This window comes from Acomys russatus, chromosome 17 (assembly GCF_903995435.1).
Source record: "Acomys russatus chromosome 17, mAcoRus1.1, whole genome shotgun sequence".
NCBI classification, from domain to species: Eukaryota; Metazoa; Chordata; class Mammalia; order Rodentia; family Muridae; genus Acomys; species Acomys russatus.
In genome coordinates this window covers 2,930,868-2,952,786 of record NC_067153.1, presented here as the reverse complement: position 1 = coordinate 2,952,786, position 21,919 = coordinate 2,930,868, and the positions used below count along the sequence as shown (strand labels likewise).

The window sequence follows — 21,919 nt, the reverse complement described above, 5'->3', positions numbered from 1 at the left end:
GGGGAGACCAAGGCAGGAGGATTGTCAACAATTTGAGCTCAGCTTGGGGAATATAGTAAGACAAGCAAGGAAGGAAGAAATGAAGAAAGGAAGAAGGGAAGGAAAAGGGGAGGCTGAGACTGTGTTTTAGTGAGAAAAATGTTTGTCACACAATCTTTAGGGTCTCAGTTCAGATTCCCAGAACCCACATAAAAGAAAGTAGCCATGGCAGTGTGCACCTGTAACATTAGCACTGGGGAGACAGAGGTAGGAAGAGCAGCAAAGCTTGCTGGACAGCCAACCTAGCCAATGGGTGAGCTTTGCTTTCGGTGAGGGAGCCTGTCTCAAAATATACAGTGGAAAGCAATAGAGGGAGATATCTGACTGTGACCTCTGCCCCCAACAACAACAACAACAACAACAACAACAACAACAACAACAACACACACACACACACACACATGCACACAGAACAACTACATTTCTCATCTTTCCACTGAAAATGCCCTTTGGTGGCTATTTCCTAGAGCTACCTAAGAGTCTTCTGTATTCTTTGCACAAAAAACCACATTACAGACCAATAGATGACTCAAAACAAAACAAAACTAAAAAAAAAACCTCAGAATGAGTTAGCTAGAACCAACACAGAATTCAGCTGAGGGTCTCAATGCTACGACGCAGCTGATAAAGTAATGAAGAATCACTGCCATCCGTAGTTGCTGAAGATGCAAGTCTGGATATTCCAACATTGTAATACCAATATTTACAAAACTATGTGACATGTGCTTTTGATTTAGATCAGCTTTATATGCTAGGCAATCTGTTCAGCAATAATATAGCTAATGAGGTAGAAATTAGAGTATTCTTTCATAATTATAAAAGCAATACAATGCATTATAGAGTAGAATACAGAGTTGGAGTGGAAAAGGTGACTTTAAAAATGTGGAGAGATGGCTCAGTGGTTAAGAGTGCTGCCTGCTCCTCCAGAGGTCCTGAGTTCAATTCCCAGAAACCACTGGTGGCTCACAACCATCTATAATGTGATCTGATGCAAGTATACATGCAGATAAAGCACTCATATACATTAAATAAATGAATACATTTTTAAAAAAAGTGAGCTTGCAAAAAAAAAAAAAAAAAAAAAAAAAGAGAAATTGTTAAGAAAACCCACAGGATCAATCAAGCTGGGTTCACTGGGCTCACTGAACCAACAACCAAGAAGCCTGTGCTGGACTGACCTAGGCCTTCCACACGTATGTTACAGCCGTGTAGCTTGGTCTTCTTGTGGGACTCCTAACAGTGGGAGCGAGGCTCTCCCTGACTCTGTTGCCTGCTGGGTTGCCTCACTGAGATTTAACAGGAGGGGAGGTGCCTAGTCTTTCTGCAACTAGATATGCCCTGTTTGGTTAACGGGAGGCCTACCCTTCTCTGAAGAGGAACAGAGGAGGAGAGGATTGAGTGAGGTAGGTGAGGTGGGGGCAGGGACTGAGAGGGGATGTGGGAGGGAAAACTATGATTGGCATGCAATATATGAAAGAAGAATATAAAAAATTCTAAATGTGCTTGTGGGAAGGAGACTGCTTGCTTCGGGACACATGGACACATGTGAAGGAGTATTTTGGAAAAGCCACCTTCATATTCATGCCCCGAAGAGCCTCAAATTCAGTGATTCAAAGCTGCCCACCAGTCTATGAAACGCATATCCATGCTTGAGGTTAGAATGCACCAGAATGCCTAAGCTAGAATCGTGACGTAGCCCTTTACCAACGGCATGGCCTGAGGAGCCTTTTAAAAATCTGTGAGCCTTAGCTTTCCTGCACAGAAAATAAGCGTAACAACTATGATGAGCTATGATGAAATGAGAACGAATTTCTGAAGCATGAGCACCAAGACAGCCATTTAAAGTTGGCAGCACAAGTTTGGGACCAAACAGCCACCTGATGAAGGGGAACTGAGAACCGAGGGCAAGTAAGAAATGGCCTCTTCCAGGCCCAAGACTGTTATCTGTCCAAGTTTGTTCCCAGCACAGAGCTCAGACTCTCACACAGCCCCCAGTCTGGGCTTCCAGGGAAAGGCATTTATTTGGTCAGGACTGTTCACCTGCACCAATTTCTAAGCCACTGTTTGCGTGCTGGATGTAATGTGTTTGCAGTTCTAACAACAGTCCCCTCATTTCTGAACTCTGCACCTTATTTGAGTGTGACTTCTATTTCCCATGGCTTCAGTTTTTAATTCTATGAACATAACTCCCAAACTGTTTCTTAAATAAGGAATGCTTGTTGCTGACTCATCAGACCATTCCTAAGCTTGTGGTAAGCATTTGACAACAATCACTCCTCTACAGCTTTAAATTATAAGCTTGCATTGAAGACCTGACCTCTCCTGGGTCTCTGACTGCTTCACCTCCCCGGCTTTCCCAGCTCCCATTAATGGTGGCAATCTCCCTTGATAGTTACCTAGAGCTGACCCAAAGAGTCATTTGTAATTTTCTTCTTCCATGACTGGTCAAGTCCAGGCATGGACACTGTAGATGTCTTTCACATACATGTCCTGTTTCCCATTCTGATTTCTGAGGAACTGAAATGCACTTTGAGAGCCAGCAAGATAGCCCAGTGGGTAAGGGTGCTTACCACCAAGCCTGGTGATCCAACTTTGATCTCTAAGAGATCTATGGTGGATGGAAAGAACCAACACCTGCAAATTGTTTATGTGTAGAGCACATATGCCATGGCACATGTGTGCAGGTCAGAGGACAACTTTTAGGAGTTGGTTCTCTCCTTTTATTCTGGGTTCTAGGGATTATATTCAAGTTGACGGGCTTGCAGTATGTGCCTTTACCCACTGGGCCACCTTGCCAGACCCAACCCCTCTTTTAAAAACTAGGTGGTAGATTAAGAAGTTGGAAGGCATTTAGTTCAAAATACATAACAAACAAACTTCTCATATAAATGACAGATGTCTTTCTAAAGAGGATAGGAAGGAAATGGATAAAGTACTTGCAGTTTGCAGTTCTTTCGAAACACAATTGCCTTTCGACATTCATAGTGTAGGCAAGACCAGAAGCAAACTGGCCCTTGCCTACGGGCAGGCCCTTAGCTGAGTGCAGTAAATGTCTACATCCATACAGCCCATCCCACATGCTAGACACTGCTAAGTGCTCTTTACAGTGTTAGCCATAATGTAAAGACCAGGGAACTAAAGCCCATGGTCACCAGCTGACCTAGGATGAGGAGCCAGTGACTTTATCCCCCAAATCTGTGCTCCTAAAAATGGCCTCAGCGGCAGTCTAAGGAGCAACCACCATCAAAGTAGACCTAAACCCCACTCCTTTAGAGAGAGCTTGTGCCTTATACTTGAAACCTAGATAGGATCAAGTGGCTGGAGAGATGAGGGACCCTAGAGAACTTACTAGTGCCATGTTACTGAACCACTCCAGCTTCCAGCTGCTAAGTACTCATCTTGATACCCAGAGGTAAACGTAGCTCTCATATCTCACCAAAGAAACTTCTTTTAGGGAGACTGAGACTATTATCTCTAGATAAACAGAGAGCCATAACAACTGTAAAGCATAAGCATTCCAGGGTGCCCCGCCCCCGAGGGGCGTCTCTAAGACCACCCTTACTGCAGAGAGTGCACATGGCTCTGGCAGCCTGAGACCCCAGATCGCTGCCATGAGAATAGATTCTTCTGGACAGGACATGGATGTTGCTCCCGTCAACTCTCAAAAACATTGCTGTCTGGACAAGACCTGCAAAGGCCACACCACCTGAGATGCCAGCATAGACGGTGAAAACTTCCCAAAGCCCACTCCTCAGTGAAGAGTTGTAGGAAGTCCATGGCAGAAGACAGCCAGTTTGTTTTACTTTACTATTTTTTCTAGGATGAGTTCTCAATTCCAAGGCCTGAGCCCTAAACACATATAAATCAAGGCAATACTAACTGGACTCAGTAGTATGTATGTGCATTATAAATACAGAAGAACAAGTCCTGTGGAAAAGGGAGGGAAGAACGATGCAAATATAGTAATGTAATCCCCAAAATAAAAATAAAAAGCCAAAAGCCGGAGGTAGTGGTGCATGTCCGCTAAGGAGCCCCAGGCGGGCAGATTTCTGTGAGTTTGAGGCTGTTCCAGGACAGTCAGGGCTATACAGAGAAATCCTGTCCTGAAAAAACAAAAACAAAAACAAACTAAGGAATGTTATAGATTACCTTTCTGAACTTCCCCAAACTTTTGCTTATTGCACGTTGTAATACTAATTACCTAATATGATTTTTACTATGGATGTAAGAGGGAAGAATATTCCTATTTAGTAGAAATTAATTCAAATGGTATCTATTGATATATACTTTGCTTCAGTTGATTATTTTACACCCCAAGCACTTTGTATTTTATATCTTCATTTTTTTGTATGTGGCACATGCACATATACATGCGCCCAGGCATACAGAGGCCAGAGCAGGGTGCTGGGTGTCTGTCCTGTACTGTCATTTTCCAATTTACTCCTCTGAGACTGTCTTCTCACTATTTCTTGAGCGAGGCTGGCAGCAAGCACACCCCGGTGATCCTGGTTCCTGTGACCAGCACTGTGCTCAGGGCTGCAGGCGCACACAGCCACACCCAGCTTGTTCTGTTGGAGTCTTCTGCTTGTGCAGCAAGCGCTCATACCTGCGGAGCCATCTCCCCAGCCTCTCCCACACATTCTTAATGCTGAATAGTAAACATCAAGCACTCTACTTATTAAACACAGTCCTTTGTTTCCAGAAACAGCTACCTTCCCCAATCCTTAAATGCAAGAGTCTTTAATAGGAAAACAGAAATAGGCTAATAAAATTTCTACCACCAAATAAAGTGACAGGACAAAATGACTTCAGTATTCTTCCAGTGTGCAAATGTTTTCCATTTACTCTAAAAGCACATCTTACTGACAGATTCCTTCCCCACCTCTCTTCTGAAGGACAAGGAATGCTAGCATTTCAAACTATTTACTGTTTTTTTTTTCCCCCAAAATCTCATTTACTTTTAAAGTTGCATCTAATTCTACCTCAGCAGACTTTTCACTTTGTGAATTGCAAAGTACTGCACCACCGAGTAGAATAAATGATGTGTCCCACAGTGAGGCAAGAGGAGAGCTTTGGAGCAAACAAAACCAGAGAACTCTGCACGAGTCCTCAGGGGTTACTCCTGGCTGCCAGTGGGGACTGCTCTACTCTCTTTCAGTCCTCAGCAAATTAACACCAATTTCCCCTTAACTAGGCGTGGCCAAGTGACCTAATTCTGGACTCTGGATCCTGGCAACACAGCAATTCAGGATGTGGGCTTCAAGAAACATCCTCAAGGGAGGAGAATGGCTCTGTCTGTCTGTCCTTTTCCTGGGCTAGAGTAGGCACTGTTGAAGCTTGCGCAGCCATCTAGGGTGATGGCAGACAGCCAAGTGCTGGAGACACAGAAGTGACGGTGGTGCCTGCATGGAGGGCTGTGTGGAGGCAGCCCTAGATTGCCTACTTCAACCTCCCCATGTAGGAGAGGAGATGAGCTTCTCTTAGGATCTTGGTAATTTGCCTTTTCTGACAGAGAACAAAACAGCTCCAGCAGTGTTTCTACTACTGGGACTCTCTCAGAAGAGAATCACACACAGCTCACAGGGCTTGTGAGTTTCCAGAGGTAGGTGTTAAGTCCCTGTGACGCCATGTGCTGTCCTGAGATAAGATGCCCACTTAACTCCTCTGATGACTTGAGGACCCCACTGGATCCCTCCGCAGGGCTTGCTTCAGCTGTACCCCTTATTTCCACAATGTGGAATGCTCTCACGGCATCCTTCTCATCGGTCTGACATCTGCCTGTCACCTTTGACTTAGAAGAGTTGCCAAAGATGTGTCTGCTTTTTTCCCCTCAGCATTCCTTGCAACCATTTTCCCCTTTCTATCAAAATTGCTTTCTTTGCTAATAACCTTTGTCATTTCTGAGAGCCCTGAGAAGGTTTCTTATTTGCAGTCTGTCCTCCTTTTTCCTTTCCATCTTTACTAGACCACTAGACCAATCTACTCTAAAGACTGAACTGCCAATGGCTTATAAAGCTATACAATAAAAATTAAACCCCATGTAGTCAAAGCAATACAGCACAGGACTTAGGGATTCGTAGAAATCTCAGTGCGCGTCCTAGTTTATAATCTCCTTTCTTGTTTTCTGATATTACTTATCTTCTTAGACCCTCACTTATATTCCATCTATAGTGGAGATCACAGTATGTATTCCACGTGGCTTTAGGGACAATGGAAGAGACATAGCATAGAAAATGGCCAGTCTGGGCTTTGTGCAAACTAGGTGCTTAGTGAATGCGTCACCTCTTTTCCCGCAGCAGGAATACAGACTAGCCGGCAATGTGCACAGCTTACTGCTCTTCTACTCACTCCACCCTGTTCAGCCTTTGTCAAATCAGACTATAGTTCACTTCATAGAAATGTAAAGCAAACTTTCTCTATGAATTCAAAAATTCTCAACACACTTATTTTTTAGTGGTATGGGGAATTGAACCCAGGGCCTCACACATCGTCGACAAGAACACTACCGCTGAGCTACACTCCCAACCTTGATATTGATTTTTATAATATACTCTTTCTCCCTTCTTTTTTCTTGAAATCCTACTCACTCATCAGTGACCACCTAGCTATCCATCTCTTCCATGAGGTCTTGCTCTGGTGGTTTCAGTGCATTCTAAACGTGCTTGCTACAAGGCACTCTCAGTGACTGCAGACAGTCTGTGTACCCAGCTGTGTTTGTGTGCTTGTTGTCCCTCCTGGGAGGTGACAGGCGCCTTGAGGACAGTGCTAGAGCCCTCTCACTACTCATGGCACCAGGCCCTGGTGCCCTCATCTCTGCCTATTGAGGTGACCAGAAGTTCTGTGGGAATCTATTCCTAGATCTTTCTAGACTTTTACAACACCACAAAAACAGAATGATTAAAAGTGCATGCAGGGACTACTCTATTTTATATTTCCTCTTTCATCCAAAAAGGAGACAGTGGCTTCTGGAAGTTACAACTCTTAGTAGCCGATCCAGCACCGTCCATCATCCGCAAACATTTATTAGTGTCCACTGGGTCCGCAGCATTTTCCCTTTCCTCACTTCCTAAGACTCTGGCTCAGTGTCTCACTTCCTCTAGGCCTATCCAGATTTTTTTCCCCATTTCTGCATTTCAACAACAATGAGTCTCATATCTGGCTTTGAGCACTCCTCCTAAAGATGATGGATAGGCACAAAGCCTTCTGGGACACATTAGTACAGCTGCCAGCGGGCAGGAGGTGCTTATAAAATGAAAAGCTCAGGATTCTGGGAACACATGTGCAGCTATAAGTGAACCGCCCAATGCTGCTGAAAAGAAACACCCAAGACTACTTCCTTTCATTCTTTTTAAGCTATGTGTGGAAGAGGCAAATCATATTACATTGTGAATAACCATAATTTCTGCCTGTTGGGTCCATGTGCTCAAGAATTATAGGGAGCTTGTAAAGTCAATTTTAGAGCAGTAAACGTCTTCTCTACTTTATTTCATAATATCAAGTAAACATGCCTGACCTGGAATATTTTCCACATAATTATATAAGAGAAAAAAATCCCAAGCAACTGTAAAAATTAATTTTTATTTTGGTGTCTAGATATACAATGGGCTAAATGCTATGAGTGACTTAAAAATAAGGCAGTGCTAAGATACAGATATCAATACACCTTACTAAAAACTCAACTTTTTAAAAATTAAAAATGACATGTAAAGTGCTGATTCCTCACCAGCACTGTGAGTCTATGAAATTGTTGTGATACATAGCCACTGCACTGGCCAAGGGAGGCACTGATTTTAAGGTCACTGTGAGGAGAAATGACTTCACATGTATCTTGAATGACATGGGAGGATACCCAAGGAGACAGTGAAGACATTGAAGTGGCATGAATAATGTTGGCAGTGCAAGAGAAAAAGCTAGAAAAAAAAAACAGAAAAATTTCTACTTTTTCTTCCTTTCTTATTTCCTTTTTATGGAAAAGTCTTTCTAGAGCCCCTCTGCCAGGGATGGCCCTTCTCCCAAAGCCACTCCCCTGAGTTCCTAGACTCCACTCTAATCTTAGGTCCACTCACATAATCTTGCAATCTTGTTCTTGCTCTCAAGGGCTGCCCTCCCTGCCGTATTTTAATATTAACTCTCCCTACTTCTGCTCAAGTTGCCTTCAGCAGAGTTTCTTTCCTCAATCAGACACAGCACCAGAAGCTACTGGAGGGTTAGCTGTGGGAAAGGCAGTGTCTCCTCGGGCAATCACTTTGTCAGCAAAGCCATTCCTACAGTATCACACGAAGAGCCAGCATTCCTCAGAATTACTAACAAGCTAGACTCACAAAGACGACCTTCCCAGCAGATAAGGCTTCTCTTCTTACAGCAAATTCAACATTGGTATTGTTCTTCTTTTACCGGAACCCAAGGCCAGATAGGCGAGACACCTAGGGAAACCCGAACACTACTATTCTGATAAAGGAATACAGCAATAAAAAAATGACTAATGTCATTTTGCTATGCTCATAAATCAGTGTCTTGCTCAGCTATCATCACAGAAGCTCTCCTGTAGTAGATGAGAACAAACACAGAGACCCACAGTCAGACAACGCGCAGAGAAAGAGAGATCTTGGAACAGCCAGTCCTAAATGAGATGTCTCCATCAAATCCCTTCCCTCAGGGCTCAGTCACTCTGTGGAAGAGGAGGCAGAAAGACTGTAAGAGCCGGTGAAGACGGAAAACAGAGCCTTGTCAACAACAGGACTGACACATGTGCACAGGGTCTGCATAGGTCTAAGCTCGATGGGGTCCCAGTGCTAAGAGGGTCGGTGGACACAAGCTACCGTCTCTAACCCAGAAGCTACATCCAACTGAGCCATTTGTAAATGGAAAATTAATTTTCTCCAATGGAGCCTCACTGGCATATATCCGCACTAAAAGGCAGGCCCTATGGCCAGCAGCAAACAGCCAACACAAAGCAAACACAGTGGTACTTCTGTCTCATGATGCTTTGTCCAGGCATTTCCCCCTTTACAGGTCTTTCTTTGGATATGCTAACAGCCTATCTCTCTTACATTTACTTTTACTAATTTAAAACTATATTAATATTATTGGATAATTATTTCATGATAAAGTAAAAGGACAATTTACTGCCCCCCCCAACATTTTCCAATAGGGTAGGGCTCACTGTCACTCAGGTAAATCATCTAGAATATTTTCTCCCCAGATTTTTAAGTAGAACACAGGCATTGTAGTCAGAAAGACTGGAGGGAACTTGGGAAAGAATTTGTTACAGATTCTGTGATTCAGAAACAGTTCATTAACTGCTCTAAGTCTCAGTTTACCAAATTACAAAATGGAGATGACGCCCATTTCATAAGAAATTATTTTATTATTTCTCAATGAGGCTTCACTTTGATTTTTACAGTCATATAGGTGCTACCTTAAAAACTAACTTTTCCAGGGCTAGAGAGATGGCTCAGCAGTTAAGAGTACTTGGTGCTCTTCCAGAGGACCTGCCTTCAGTTCCTAATACCCTTATTGGATGGCTGACAACTGCCTGTAACTGCAGCTTCAAGGGGTCTGACAGCCTCTTCCGGCCTCCTCAGACACCTGCACTCACATGCACACATCCCCCATCTCCCCACCCAACAACTAAAAATGGATCTTCAGAAAAGAAAACCAATTATCTTGACTTTTAAACTAGATAAATGGAACAACTGGGCACAAGTGAAATGACTTCTTTGGCATGTGGTTTTCTTTCTACATCAGAATAAACAAATGACAGCACTGACTGTCCTGTTTTCTCCTGTCCCCTATGCAGATGCCTTTAAGGAATTACAAACACGATGTTTTCCCCCCAGAGGAATTATGCACTAACTCTGAAGATTTCACTAAGAAAAAAAAAAATCATTCAATTTGGATAATTTTGACATCTGAAGGGAAAATTTAAGTGGGAGAGAGAAATTTGTTATTAACATAAAACATCAAAACACTTTCTTGGTTAAAGATATTTTCATGGGGCTGGAGAGGTGGCTCAGTGGATAAGAGCACCTGCTGTTCTTCCAGAGGACCTGGGTTCAAGTCAAGATGCCCACATTAGGCATCATTACACATGTCTGAAGCCCAGCTCCAAGGGAGTTTATATCTCTGGCCTCCGCAGGTACCTGCCCTCAAGTGTATATACCCACATGCAGACATACACACATCCACATAGTTAAAAAGGAGCCAGAGAAGATATAGAGGAATAGAAGGTAATGATTAAAGGTAATGGATAAAGTGAAAAACAACATCCACGTAGTGGCATAAATGCTCCAGGATTTCACATTTAGACAAGAAGCCGTCAGGGGACAGACAGAATGTAGACAGGATTTCAGCAGCCAGGAAAGGAGAAACTCAAGGTATGCCGACTTGTTTTTGTTTTATCATTATTTTTTAATTGCCAACTTGACACAAATTAGAGTCAGGAGGGGAGGGCGGACCAGTTAAGGAATTACATAGATCAGACTGGTCTGGAGGCATGTCTCTGGAGCATTTTCTGGATTGCTAACTGATGTAGGAAGGTCCAGCCCGCCATGGGCAGTACATCCCTAGTCAGGTGGGTCCAGGCTGCATGTGAAAGTGGCTGGCCCTGAGCCAGGAGAGACAGCTAGTAAACAGTGCTCCTCTGGGGCTCCTTCCCCTTCAGCTTCTATGCCCACTTCCCCTGTGGTGGCCTGTGACCTGGAAGTGTAAGCTGAAACAAGCCCTTCCTGACCCATGTTTGTTTTGGTCGTGGTGTTTGTCACAGCAACAGAAATCAAATTAGCAGAGAGAGGGAAAATGAGGAGTTAAGGCTGGTTTGGGGACTATCAAATAGGCAGGTTTCATGTCCAGGGGCGACAAGGCTGTTACGGTGACAGAGGCATGGAAGGTTTCCCTCGAGGAATCATGTGATCCATCTCTTCCTACAGGACTCTAGAAGGCCAGGGTGGCTGGGAGACTGGAGGCTGAGATGACACTGAGAAGTCTCTTAATAGTCTCCAGGGTTTGTGTGAAATGAGCAGAGGAGGAACAAATATTGAAAATCTCACCATGTGTAAAGGCATTTATTGAAGAATATTAGCTATAATGTCCCACTTATTGTAGTAGCCCACATGTACAGGAGAAGAGACGTCAGAGCCCATGGTGTTTGCCCTACAGCACTGACCAAGGGAAGCCCTTTCATACTTTCCTTCCATCCAGGACCAGCCAATCAACATTACATCCGAGTCTCCAGCACAGACTTGAGACCATCACCACAATAAAATGACTGTGACATCAGGACAGGACATCATTCCCTTTCAAAGATGAAGTAGGGCAACTCTTCTACCCTTCAACAGCCAAAAAACTTTTTGTGTTACACTGAGACCCCAACATGTGAGACTATCTCAGCTGTTTTCTGATCCCTAAGAGCAACTCTAGGGGTTGGCACTTCATACACAAAGGAGAAAATCTAAGTTGATCCAAACCCATGGTCAATGCTACATATTTTCTGTTGTCAACTTCTCCAAGGAAACATGATAATTTGTGTGATTCTAAGATTGCAACTTAAGAGTTGTTTCTTTTGGTGAGACCTATTCCCAGCCCCAAGTTAAATTCTGCTCCTCATAGGCAGAACCTGAAGGCAGCCCCCGGTTCTTGGGAGCATGGCATCAGGGCTCCTCTCCTGCCTGTCCTGCCCTGTTCCTTCATCCACACTGTGAGTTCTAGAGCACGCCCTCTTCACCTTCCAGAGAGCACAGCACTGTCTTGTTCCCTAGGCCAATTTCTCTGCTCCTGAACTTTGCCCATATCTTGGTTCCTTGTATTTTTAAGTTATAAAACATCACATTCCCTGATACTGATTCTAGCTGCTGAGAATTGCCAGGCTTCCTACATGCTGGCCAGGCCCCTGGAGATTTCCAAAATATGTACTACTTTAGGTGGTCCAGAGACATCCAACTATAGCTCTCCTTTTGACACATGCATGTATACATACAGTACACAAATACTATGATTATCTTTGCTACTGCTGATAGAAGAAGCATGCTCTGAGCACTTCTCAGAATGCCCAGCGTCTTCTCATATGCTTTTATTTTAGAAAAGAAAAGGCCAGTGTCTACATACCTGCAGCACATCGCCCAGGTCTGCGGTGCTGATGTCTGGGTCCTCTGTGGTGTTAAACGGCACAGGAGTTATTCGCACGAGGGTGAGCACCCGTGGTTCTGGGTACCTCCATAACATCATCCCCGGACTCTCTTCTGTTTCGCTACAAAACAAGACTTCATACGTACCAGGGAGCCTCAAGGGTTCTGCCAGATGAAAACAAAGTTGTATGTTTTAAAGAAGGAATACGTTCATTTCTCAGTTGTATGTTTTAAAGAAGGAATATGTTCATTTCTCAGACGGAGAATAAAAGAAAACCACACAATAAACTAAGTGATCAGTTTAAATATGATTTGAAATGGAAAAGGTCAATCTTAAAAGGGAGAATGACTGGCATATGCTGCTCTTATGCTGTAAGCCTGAGTGACTGTACTATCAAGTGGCTGCTACTTAGTGAGTCACTTCCAATGGCAGCTGGGCACGTGCCCTGCATGCTGACGCTGCTTGTACTCACCAGCACCCTGCACATACTGAAAGACGCCTGCGCGCAGGTCATCTGAGCTTTGTTCAGTTTTGAAAGCATGAGTCCTTTCCACAGGAGATGGCATTTGGGGTGCTGATTCGGGAACTGGTGCTTCACAGTGTCCCTCTTCCTCAAGATACCCACCGAGTAATTCCTTCAGAAGAGCCAAGCAATTCAAATGTTCTTGACCCCAGAAAACCTGTAAAAGGGTACGAAAAAGTAAGTCTTTAAACATAAACCTCTCATGGGGATAATTAGGTATAGCAATATTTGAATTAATATGAGAATATAATCATGTTCAGCTTAACATGAAACAAACTATAATTTCCAAGAATTAACACTTTAACGTTTGAAATTCTAATACATGAATAAATAAACAATAGCAAGAACCTTACATATTGTGTTAATAACAATAAATTTTAAACTGTAGAATAATGGTGATATTACACTGGTGTGAAGTATCATTTGTGAATTCATTTCACATAGAGGAAAAAAACATTTCTTAATGTTCAAGATTAGGAAACACAGATTCTCTAGGTCAAATATTAATAAACTGACAAAGAACAGCCTTGTGGAACAGCCTCTTCCACTTGTTGTGAGAGCCATAGTCCTGCCATAAGGCTGTTTTCTAACAGGAGAGAAGGAAGCTGACCAACAGACTTGAAGGTAGAGGGCTGCCAGAGTCTGTGCTTGGTGAGACTGTCAATACACATGTCCACTCTGACAACGCAGTGTTTAGTGTCAGAGGAGCTTGAGAGCCCAAGGATGCAGAGCTCTGTAACAGCTATTACCAGTACACACAGTGACTGATAGCTAGCGGCTAGCACACAGAGAGGATGCACTTAATTTTTCTATTATTACTATACTTAACGTGTATTTTTCTGCCTTGGAAAAAGATAGTATAATTAAAATTCATTGTGAAGCAGCCCACATTTAAAAGGTTACTGATGGAAACCAAAGCCTTTCAAAGCTACAGAGGCATGTCTTTGGAATCTCCCCAAATTGTGGCTATGTCAGTAAAAGAGATGACGGGTTTAAGAACTTTACATTTAATACACTCCCTTTACTGATAATTAGTCACTTGAATTTTCTGTTATTGTGATTGTTGGGACATGAAATTGCCTGAAGGTCACATTGAGAGCAACCTAAATATCAACAAGGAATAAGCTAGAGACACTCGCACATCCCATGTCCGGCTACACGCACATGACTAGGAGGTTGGGAGTTAACATGTGTCTGTTTCAGTAAGTGAACATTGTCTGACTAAGGACCCTGGAGCTATGGCAAGCTCATATGTATTCCTTGTGACTGGTGCTGGATGCAGGCTGACTACTCTATGATTAGAAAATTCTATCCATTCAGAATGTTGATCTAGCATCTCCACTGCCAGTTATATCACCAAGAGAAACAAAAATGCATGGCCATGGGAAACCTTGTCTGTAGATGTTCATGGAAGCATGACTGGGGAATAGTTCAAAGTGGAAAGATTCTAAAACTCCCTCAACTGATGAATGAATGATAAAAAAATGTTCTAAAATTGACCGTGATGACAATGATCACACTCCCTGGATATACAAACAACACTGTTTAAATAGGTGGGTTATATTGTGGGAAGCTTCAACTGTGGGAAGCTGAAGTTATCGCCCTCGCTAAGATGGCACCTGGCAACCTGCCAGGCAGGATGACTTGCAATTCTGCTCCTGGTAAACAAGTCCTTATTCGGGTTGTGGGCCATGCTTTGCTCTGACGTATGCATCCCGCCTTGTCGGGAACCAATTGGAGCTACCGACGTAAGGGCTGCTGATTGGTTGAGGCAGAGGATATAAAGGGGCGCGGAAGTGTTGGGGGAGAAGAAGAAGCTTGCTGAAAAGGTTCCTGAATAAACTGCCTGGAGAAGAACGCTGGGGTTGGGTCCTTATTTTCCGCTGGTCGGAAGGGACGCGACATTATATGGCCTATGACTCTCTTCAATGATGCTGCTAAAACGTAAAGGGCACCTCTGGCTATGTCTTTCTTGTCACACAAAACTTAAATTTGAGTGAAGCACTTAGACAAAGCAACACAACAGGCTACTTAAGAACCAATGGGAAGGCACAGCCCATCGACCCTGCAGACCTGTAGCAGACCACCTCTCAAATCCATGGATATTTTTGGTACAGATTGCTGTGGGCCTGGATTGCCACTGTGTTTGCACCACTTAGCTTCTAGATTGACAGTAGCCGAAAATGGTCCCATGAGAATCCGGCTTCGTTCTTTGAGGCTTGTTTTAAGGAGAAAATCACTAACGCTGAGGAGGAACGATGATCCAAGGCTCACACCTAAGGAGAGAAATGAGAAGGGGGTATAGTTTAATTATCTCTTGACAGAAGAGTTAGGAAAAGGCCTAGGAATGAAAATTTACACACACACACACACACACACACACACACACACACACACACACACACTTTTAGAGACAGGGTTTCTCTGTGTTGTCTTGGCTGTGCTGGACTCACTTTGTAGACCTGGCTGCCTCTGCCTCCCTGAGCGCTGGGATTAAAGGCGTGCACCACCACCCCTGACTCCTAGGAATATTTTTAAATAGTGCTAATTCCCTCGTTGCTAGGGTCTTCCCGGTTGGCTTTCCACCAGTTTCATGCCATTGTCATAGAATTCTAGTTGTGAAGCAGGTAGAGATTGGCATTCTTAACAAAGTGACATTTGCCAAAACATTATGACTTTTTCCATGTGTGAGTAGTTTAGGTTTTATGAGCGGAGACGTTTTCATTAAATTGTGCAAGTTTTTTGAACAAGTATATTAAGAATAAGAACAGCTGCTTCATTTGTCCATTATTAACATGAAGTGAAAGGGCAATTTTCTGTGATTTCTTACAGCAGCACAGAATAGTATATTACTTTGCTGGACACTCAAGTTTTGGGCTGGCCCATGTTAAAATTCAAAACAATCAAAATATGTAACATGTGCTTTCTAAAAATTTTAGCTTAATCCAAACTTCACACATCATAACCACTTCAAGTTTACAGAGTCTTAAAAACAGATAGTGGCAGGGTAGATTTATGAGAAAAACTATATGCTAGAGTTCAAAGTAAACACACCCAGAAAGGAATACACTTTAAAATGTAGGTTCTCTTTTGAACTTGAAGTAGGAGAGTGTGGATCAAAACCCTTTTATAAAGCCTATAGCAGACTTTAAGATATTTAGATGCACAGTTCAAGTGGTGAGTTCATTTCCTTCCAAGAAATTCATATTCTAAATTGTCACTGTGAATATTGAATTTCACCAGGCCACATTTGTAATGCACAAGGCTTCTTTTCCTAATGCTATTTGATCCTGCAAAAAGATGAAAGATTAAGAAACACCTTAGGCCCAGGGTGTATGCATGTTTCAAAGTACAGTACTCACAAACTTTTTTTCATGTATTATGTGTACTTTCTGTGGAAATAAGAGACACATCATTAAATTCTCCACAGAAGGCATCAGATCCAGTGTTAGGGCAATGGCTTGTTAAAGTTACCATGCTGAGAAATCAATTTCTTAAATCTTTTCATCAAACATGTACCACCAAATGTCTTTTTCACAATTGTCCTGAGGTTTTTCGTTTTTTTTTAATTTTTATTTATTTTTTACTAAGTAGACCAAGCTAGTCTCAAACATACAGAGATGTGTCTGCCTCAGCCCCTACAGAGCTGGGAGGAAAGGCACTCTCTGCCATGCCTCGCTAATCATCTTAATTTGAAGCTGTGTTTCACTTACACACAGACACAGACACACACAGACACACAGACACACACAGACATACAGACACACACACACACACACAGACACACACACACACACCCCAAAACCTAGAAATATGCTCAAAAGTACCCAAGGATTAAAGAGTCATTATCAATGGAGTTGCTTTATGTCCTGACAATTGTGATTTATGTGACACACAATAGATATCAGATAATCGTGTCCTAGTTCATCGCCTGGATGTCATCAGAATGCCATTACAAAAGCACAGACGTGAGCAGTAAGAGAGTGCCATGAGACGCTCTCCATTCCTGCGCCTGCCCTACACTGACCTAACTATTTATCTGGAGGAAGTCTTTAAGTGAAAGTCCAACTGGTCCCCAATGCAGTCTTAATACCAAGGTTCCCTAAACTACTTCTCCTGTTTATTAGTGTCCAGAAACTCAAGACGGAAGCCCGTGGTTCCTTCCCCAGCGCTCCTGGGCTTTGGATGCACTTCTTGGTCATCAGTTTCTACTTCATTCTTTCAAGCCCCATGCTCCCTTACTTCAAATTTAAAGTCACCAAGGAAAAAGAGAGTGTACTAGACTCAGCGCCCATGGGAGGCTCCATCACACTGCAGCTCTGGCCACTGAGCACCCACGGCAGCTGTCTAGGACCTGTCCCACAGAACGGACTTGATGAGGGAGGAAAAGTGCCCAAATTCTTGAGATTTCTCATTTTACATAGACAGAAGAGAGGGAAGTGGATGGAAAACCTTGATAAACTACATTTTCTAGGTCTTCATCCAACAAAACAAACAAATGATACTTTTGAAATACTTTAGGACTAGGTAAAAGCTTCAGAAAATGGAGTTACAATGTATATCTTTCACACAGCCATGCTTTTTCTTTACCAGGCAGCGTCTCACTAGGTAGCCATGGCTGACCTGGACACTCGCTTTGTACTTAAAATCCCACCTGCTTCTGCCTCTTAAGTGCTGGGATTAAACACCTGAGCCACATGCTCAGCTAGATGTGATTTAAAACTTACTTCTTGCCCCATGATGTCTTTCTCCTGGCCTGCAATCTGAGCTACACTGCCACTGAGGCTAGGTGTCATCTGTAACCAATCTTGCGGCTTCTCTGTCTTCTGTGACTTTGAGATTTGGAATCTCAACCATTCCGCGCCATTCCGCGGCACATCTGTCAAGTGCAGCTTATCTCTTGTTTTCCCGTGAACAGAATGAAGTTAGGCATCCCCACAGGATAACCAAAGAAACGATGTCCTTGGGGTGTCGCACAGGACTTGTGGTCCTTCTGTTCCAGTGTTGTGACAGTGACCCTGAGGGCTCGGACTGCCACAGTTTCCGCTCACTATAGCTTTACCCTTTTCTTCTTGGAGGAAGATTCATGGAGATTAAGTAGATACCTTTTCATCTAACTTTCTCACGCTAATGCTGTCCTTCACCAATGGCACTCACAATGATTAGTGCTATGTTGTGTGACAATGCCGGCTTTTTAGTTCTCAGTTTTACACGTTGTATTTGTATCAGTATCGAATTCTACTATTCACCTTATGAGTCAAAATTCAGTATTATTCTTACCTGCCGCTTAAACTGAACCAGCTTTGGTCACTGGGATTGTATCTTTAAGCTGTCCCTTTTGATCTCTCTCTCTCATTTGGGGTACACTTTATTACTTTCTAGCCTCAAAGTATTTCCCCCTTCTTTTCTTGGGCATCAGAGACCTGGTTTCTGAAGAACAGTATCCAGAAGCCCAAAGCTGGATGGTAGGAATACCCATTTCTACAGGTTTTCAGTTCTTCCTGGTCCTCTGTCTTAGTTAGTTTCTACTACTGTGAAGGGACACTGTGACCAAGGCAACTCTTAACAACAAAAGGCATTTAACTGGGGCTGGCTTACCGCTTCATAGGTTTAGTGCATTACCATCACGATGAGCAGCATGGCCATGTGTTGGCAGACATGGTGCTGGAAAAGGAGCAGAGAGTTCCACATCTGGATGGGCAGGCAGCAGGAAGAGAGAGTGACACTGGGCCTGGCTTGAGCATGTCAAATCTCACAGTCCACTTCCAGTGCCACACTTCCTCCACCAAGGCCACATCTACTCCAACATGGCCACACCTCCTGATAGTCCTACTCCCTGTGAGCCCATGTTTGCCACTTTCATTCAAACTGCCACATCCTCTCTGTAGATGAAGCCATAAGAAGTGACTGTCTACTAACCCACTTATATCGACTTCTGTATGTATCTATCAGTAAGTGTAGTAAAACCATGAACTGATACTGGTATCTCTGGTCTCATTAAACATCACCAGTTGGAATCTAGTCATTTCCTTTTCTGTAGTTTTAACTTCCTTCTCAGAACATGAAAATCTATACAATGTATCAAGTTTCCTGTCACTAACGTCTGTCATTTGGACTAATTAGCAACAGCTGTGTCAACTCCTGCCTTAGTTGCCGGGTCTCTGTAGCTCAGGTACATTGCTGCCTCCTTCAGTCCTCACCTGAGTCTGGGCCACTTTCTTCTTTCTTGCGTTCTTGTTTGTGCTAGTGTATGTGTACATGTGCGTGTGCGCATGTGTTTGTGTCTGTGCTCATGTGTGCACATACATGGGGAGGTCAGAGGTCAAATTTTGGTGTTGTTCCTAAGATGGCCATTCACCTTGGTTTTTGAGACAGTGCCTCTTACCTGGTACTCCCCACTTAGGCTGGCTGGCTACTGAGCCCCAGGAATCCCTTCAGCTCTACCTCCCAGCACTGGGATTACAAACAATTGCCACACTAACCTTTTAATGTGAGGGCTGGGGATCAAGCCGGGGTGCTCAGGCTCTCACAGCAAACATTTAAGAAGGCAGATCCATCTCTCCAGCATCTGATACATATCTTATAGCCAATCTGATTTTGAAAGGTGAGCATCTCCTATTTTAGGGTACCTGACTTTGTTTTCATGGCCTTAATGGTAATTTCTTTGTTTTGACAGTGTCCATATCGCCAAGTCCAGGCCCTCTGAGTGCCACGCCTGTGATGAGTTGTGAGGACTTTTGACTGACATTTATTAGCTCTATACCATGCACTTAGTATGCCAAAATAAAGAAAACCACTTAGAATTTTCTTTCATACCAGAGTCTCTCAGGCTCTGAGATCTCACAAAGCATGAGGAGGTTGAAGCTCGCCACCAACATTATATAGTGCTGAGCAAGGGACTGCTGAAGAGCTCTCCCTTGATAGCTTATAAATGCCATTATTCTTGGTGTTAAAAAACACTTTATGTTCTATCAGTTCTTTTATTCTAATTAAGAATGATGTTATTCATCTGTCTTTTTTTTTTCTTCTTGGTTGGTTTCTTTCTCAAACCTCACCCTCTCTTCTTCTCTTATTTTCCTGCTCATTTACAGTTTGCACTTGCCTGCATCTTGGCCTGACTAACATTGGCCACTGGCTTATTAAATGCAGTAATGGCATCCACAATTTGCAAACCTACATCCCAGTACCAGACCTGCCACCCTCGAACAAGTCTTACGGGCCACCTTTGTCAAGCAAGTGGGGACATCACCTCTTCTCACCCCCTATCTCCGCATCTACAAGCCTAGTTCCTAGCTCCCTTTGCTTGGCAAGTTGCTTGGTTCCTTTCTCATCCGTCCACTCCCACTGCTGCCTATGGGCACCCCCAAACCCACGGCCTAAGTCCAGACCCAGATTTGAGAGTCCATTAGTCAGCTCATCTCCCAGCTAACACCCCCTACTTTAGCTTACGTAGCTCCTGCACTGGCCTAAGGAAAGCCAGCCTGTCACAGGAGATGCAGAATGATGCAGTGCGCAGTGCGCAGGTCAAATAGCGAGAGCAGTGCGCATAGACCGTGTAGCATGCCTCCCATCAAACCCACTGGCCATGTACAATCGGTACGTGACTAGAAGTACTTAGATCAACACCAAGACACAGAATTGAAAACAACAATGATAAACCTCATCAAAGAATTATGGGATTTAAAAATATGAAGTGGGTCGGAGGGAGGGACCAGGAGGAGAGGAGGGAGGGGGCTACGATCAGGATATAAAATGAATATATAAATAAAAAATAATTTAAACAACTATGAACAGACACTTCATTGAATTCCAAGATGATAGCAATAAACACTTGAGTGATATCGAAGAAAATATAAATACATAGATGAATAAAATGATGAAGACATTACCACGACCAGGCTACTAGGGCCTAGAGAGAGGCATGCCAGGCACATCAGCGCATGGCCATAGATACAAACATTGGCTTGGTCCCTCTCTTTCATTTTCTTTTCGTTCTTTCTTTTCTTTTCTTTTCTTTTTTTTTGCCATACACCTAAAAGACAGCTAAGTATGATCCATTCCCACGTGTCTTCCCTGCCTGCCACCCTCACAATACATCAACCCACCATGTCTGTGCTTCTCAGGGAGGGACCGGGTTACCTGTGACACCGCACACAGGTTCACCCACAAGTGTTTGCTTTTAGGTTTATAACAGTGCATCTGTCACACCTTTAAAAAGCTACAATGTAGTGACAGGAAAATATTTTAGTTCAAATGGTTTTAATCTTGGTGTAGGTGATCTGTAATGCCATGGCAAATTAAGAGAGAGTAGGTGAACTTTATACTTCAGCCAGAACATGAGCATTACCTCTGAGATTCATGGCAGGGCTGTCAGTTTCCTTTCCCCTTTCTTCCAACCTAGGAGTAGGCCTATGTGACACCCTTCATTTGGCGTCTGTCCTTAGGAAACAACTGAATAGTTTTCTTCAGATAGAATGAACCACATGTCCTAACTCCACCCACCACTCATAGAGAAGGTAAGTTAAGGTGCCTTGTCCTGTTTGCTGGACTTATCGCACTGTTGGACACAGTGTCCATGATGGATATTACACAGTGACCTTCTTAAGACTATGACACTGGAGCTGGCTGGATCACTGAATAGAGTTCTTTCTGTGTTTATAGCAAGTAGGACAACACATGTACATGCCTGCTGGCTAGGGAGTACACAGGCATTTGAAATGCAATCTTTTACATTTTCTGTACATTTGGTTCCCTAAATTTTCAAATGTTAGAAAAATTAAAATTAAAAATATTTCTCAACTGAAATATGCAATTATCAACCTTCAAATAATAAATATTATTAAGTATACTTTATTAAATGGAGATATAGCCTTTTTATTTAATTTTTTGCACATATAAAACTCTATAAAAATAGAATTACATCACTTTTCTCTTTTCTTTTCTTTTCTCCAGCCCCTTCTAGATGGCCTCCTTCCAATTCCTGTGTATCACCCCTCTATTGTCAAAACTGATAGCCTCATTTTCCTTATTATTGTTATACACACACGAGTGCATGTGCACACACACATAAACATACCTATACATACATGTGCACAACCTGATGAGTCTGTTTCTGCTGGTCCCTGTGTATGTGGTCCCTGAGTTGACCACTTTGTATTGGATAACCAGTCAGTGGTCCCTGGGAGAGAGTAATTCTTCTTTCTGCAGCCCTTACTTTCCGGTAGCTCTTGTCTA

At 43.1% G+C, this 21,919-nt stretch overlaps 1 protein-coding gene across 1 annotated transcript in view; it reads right to left on the bottom strand.

Moving 5' to 3' along the window:
* Nucleotides 1-21,919, bottom strand: part of Vps13b (vacuolar protein sorting 13 homolog B) — a 551,580-nt gene that overhangs the window by 107,764 nt on the left and 421,897 nt on the right. Inside the window, exons 37-39 of the mRNA XM_051159473.1 lie at nt 14,759-14,961; nt 12,635-12,842; nt 12,142-12,326 (exon numbers count right to left, since the gene is read on the bottom strand). Coding sequence (XP_051015430.1) covers nt 12,142-12,326; nt 12,635-12,842; nt 14,759-14,961 — 596 coding nt within the window. The remainder of the gene's footprint in view (nt 1-12,141; nt 12,327-12,634; nt 12,843-14,758; nt 14,962-21,919) is intronic.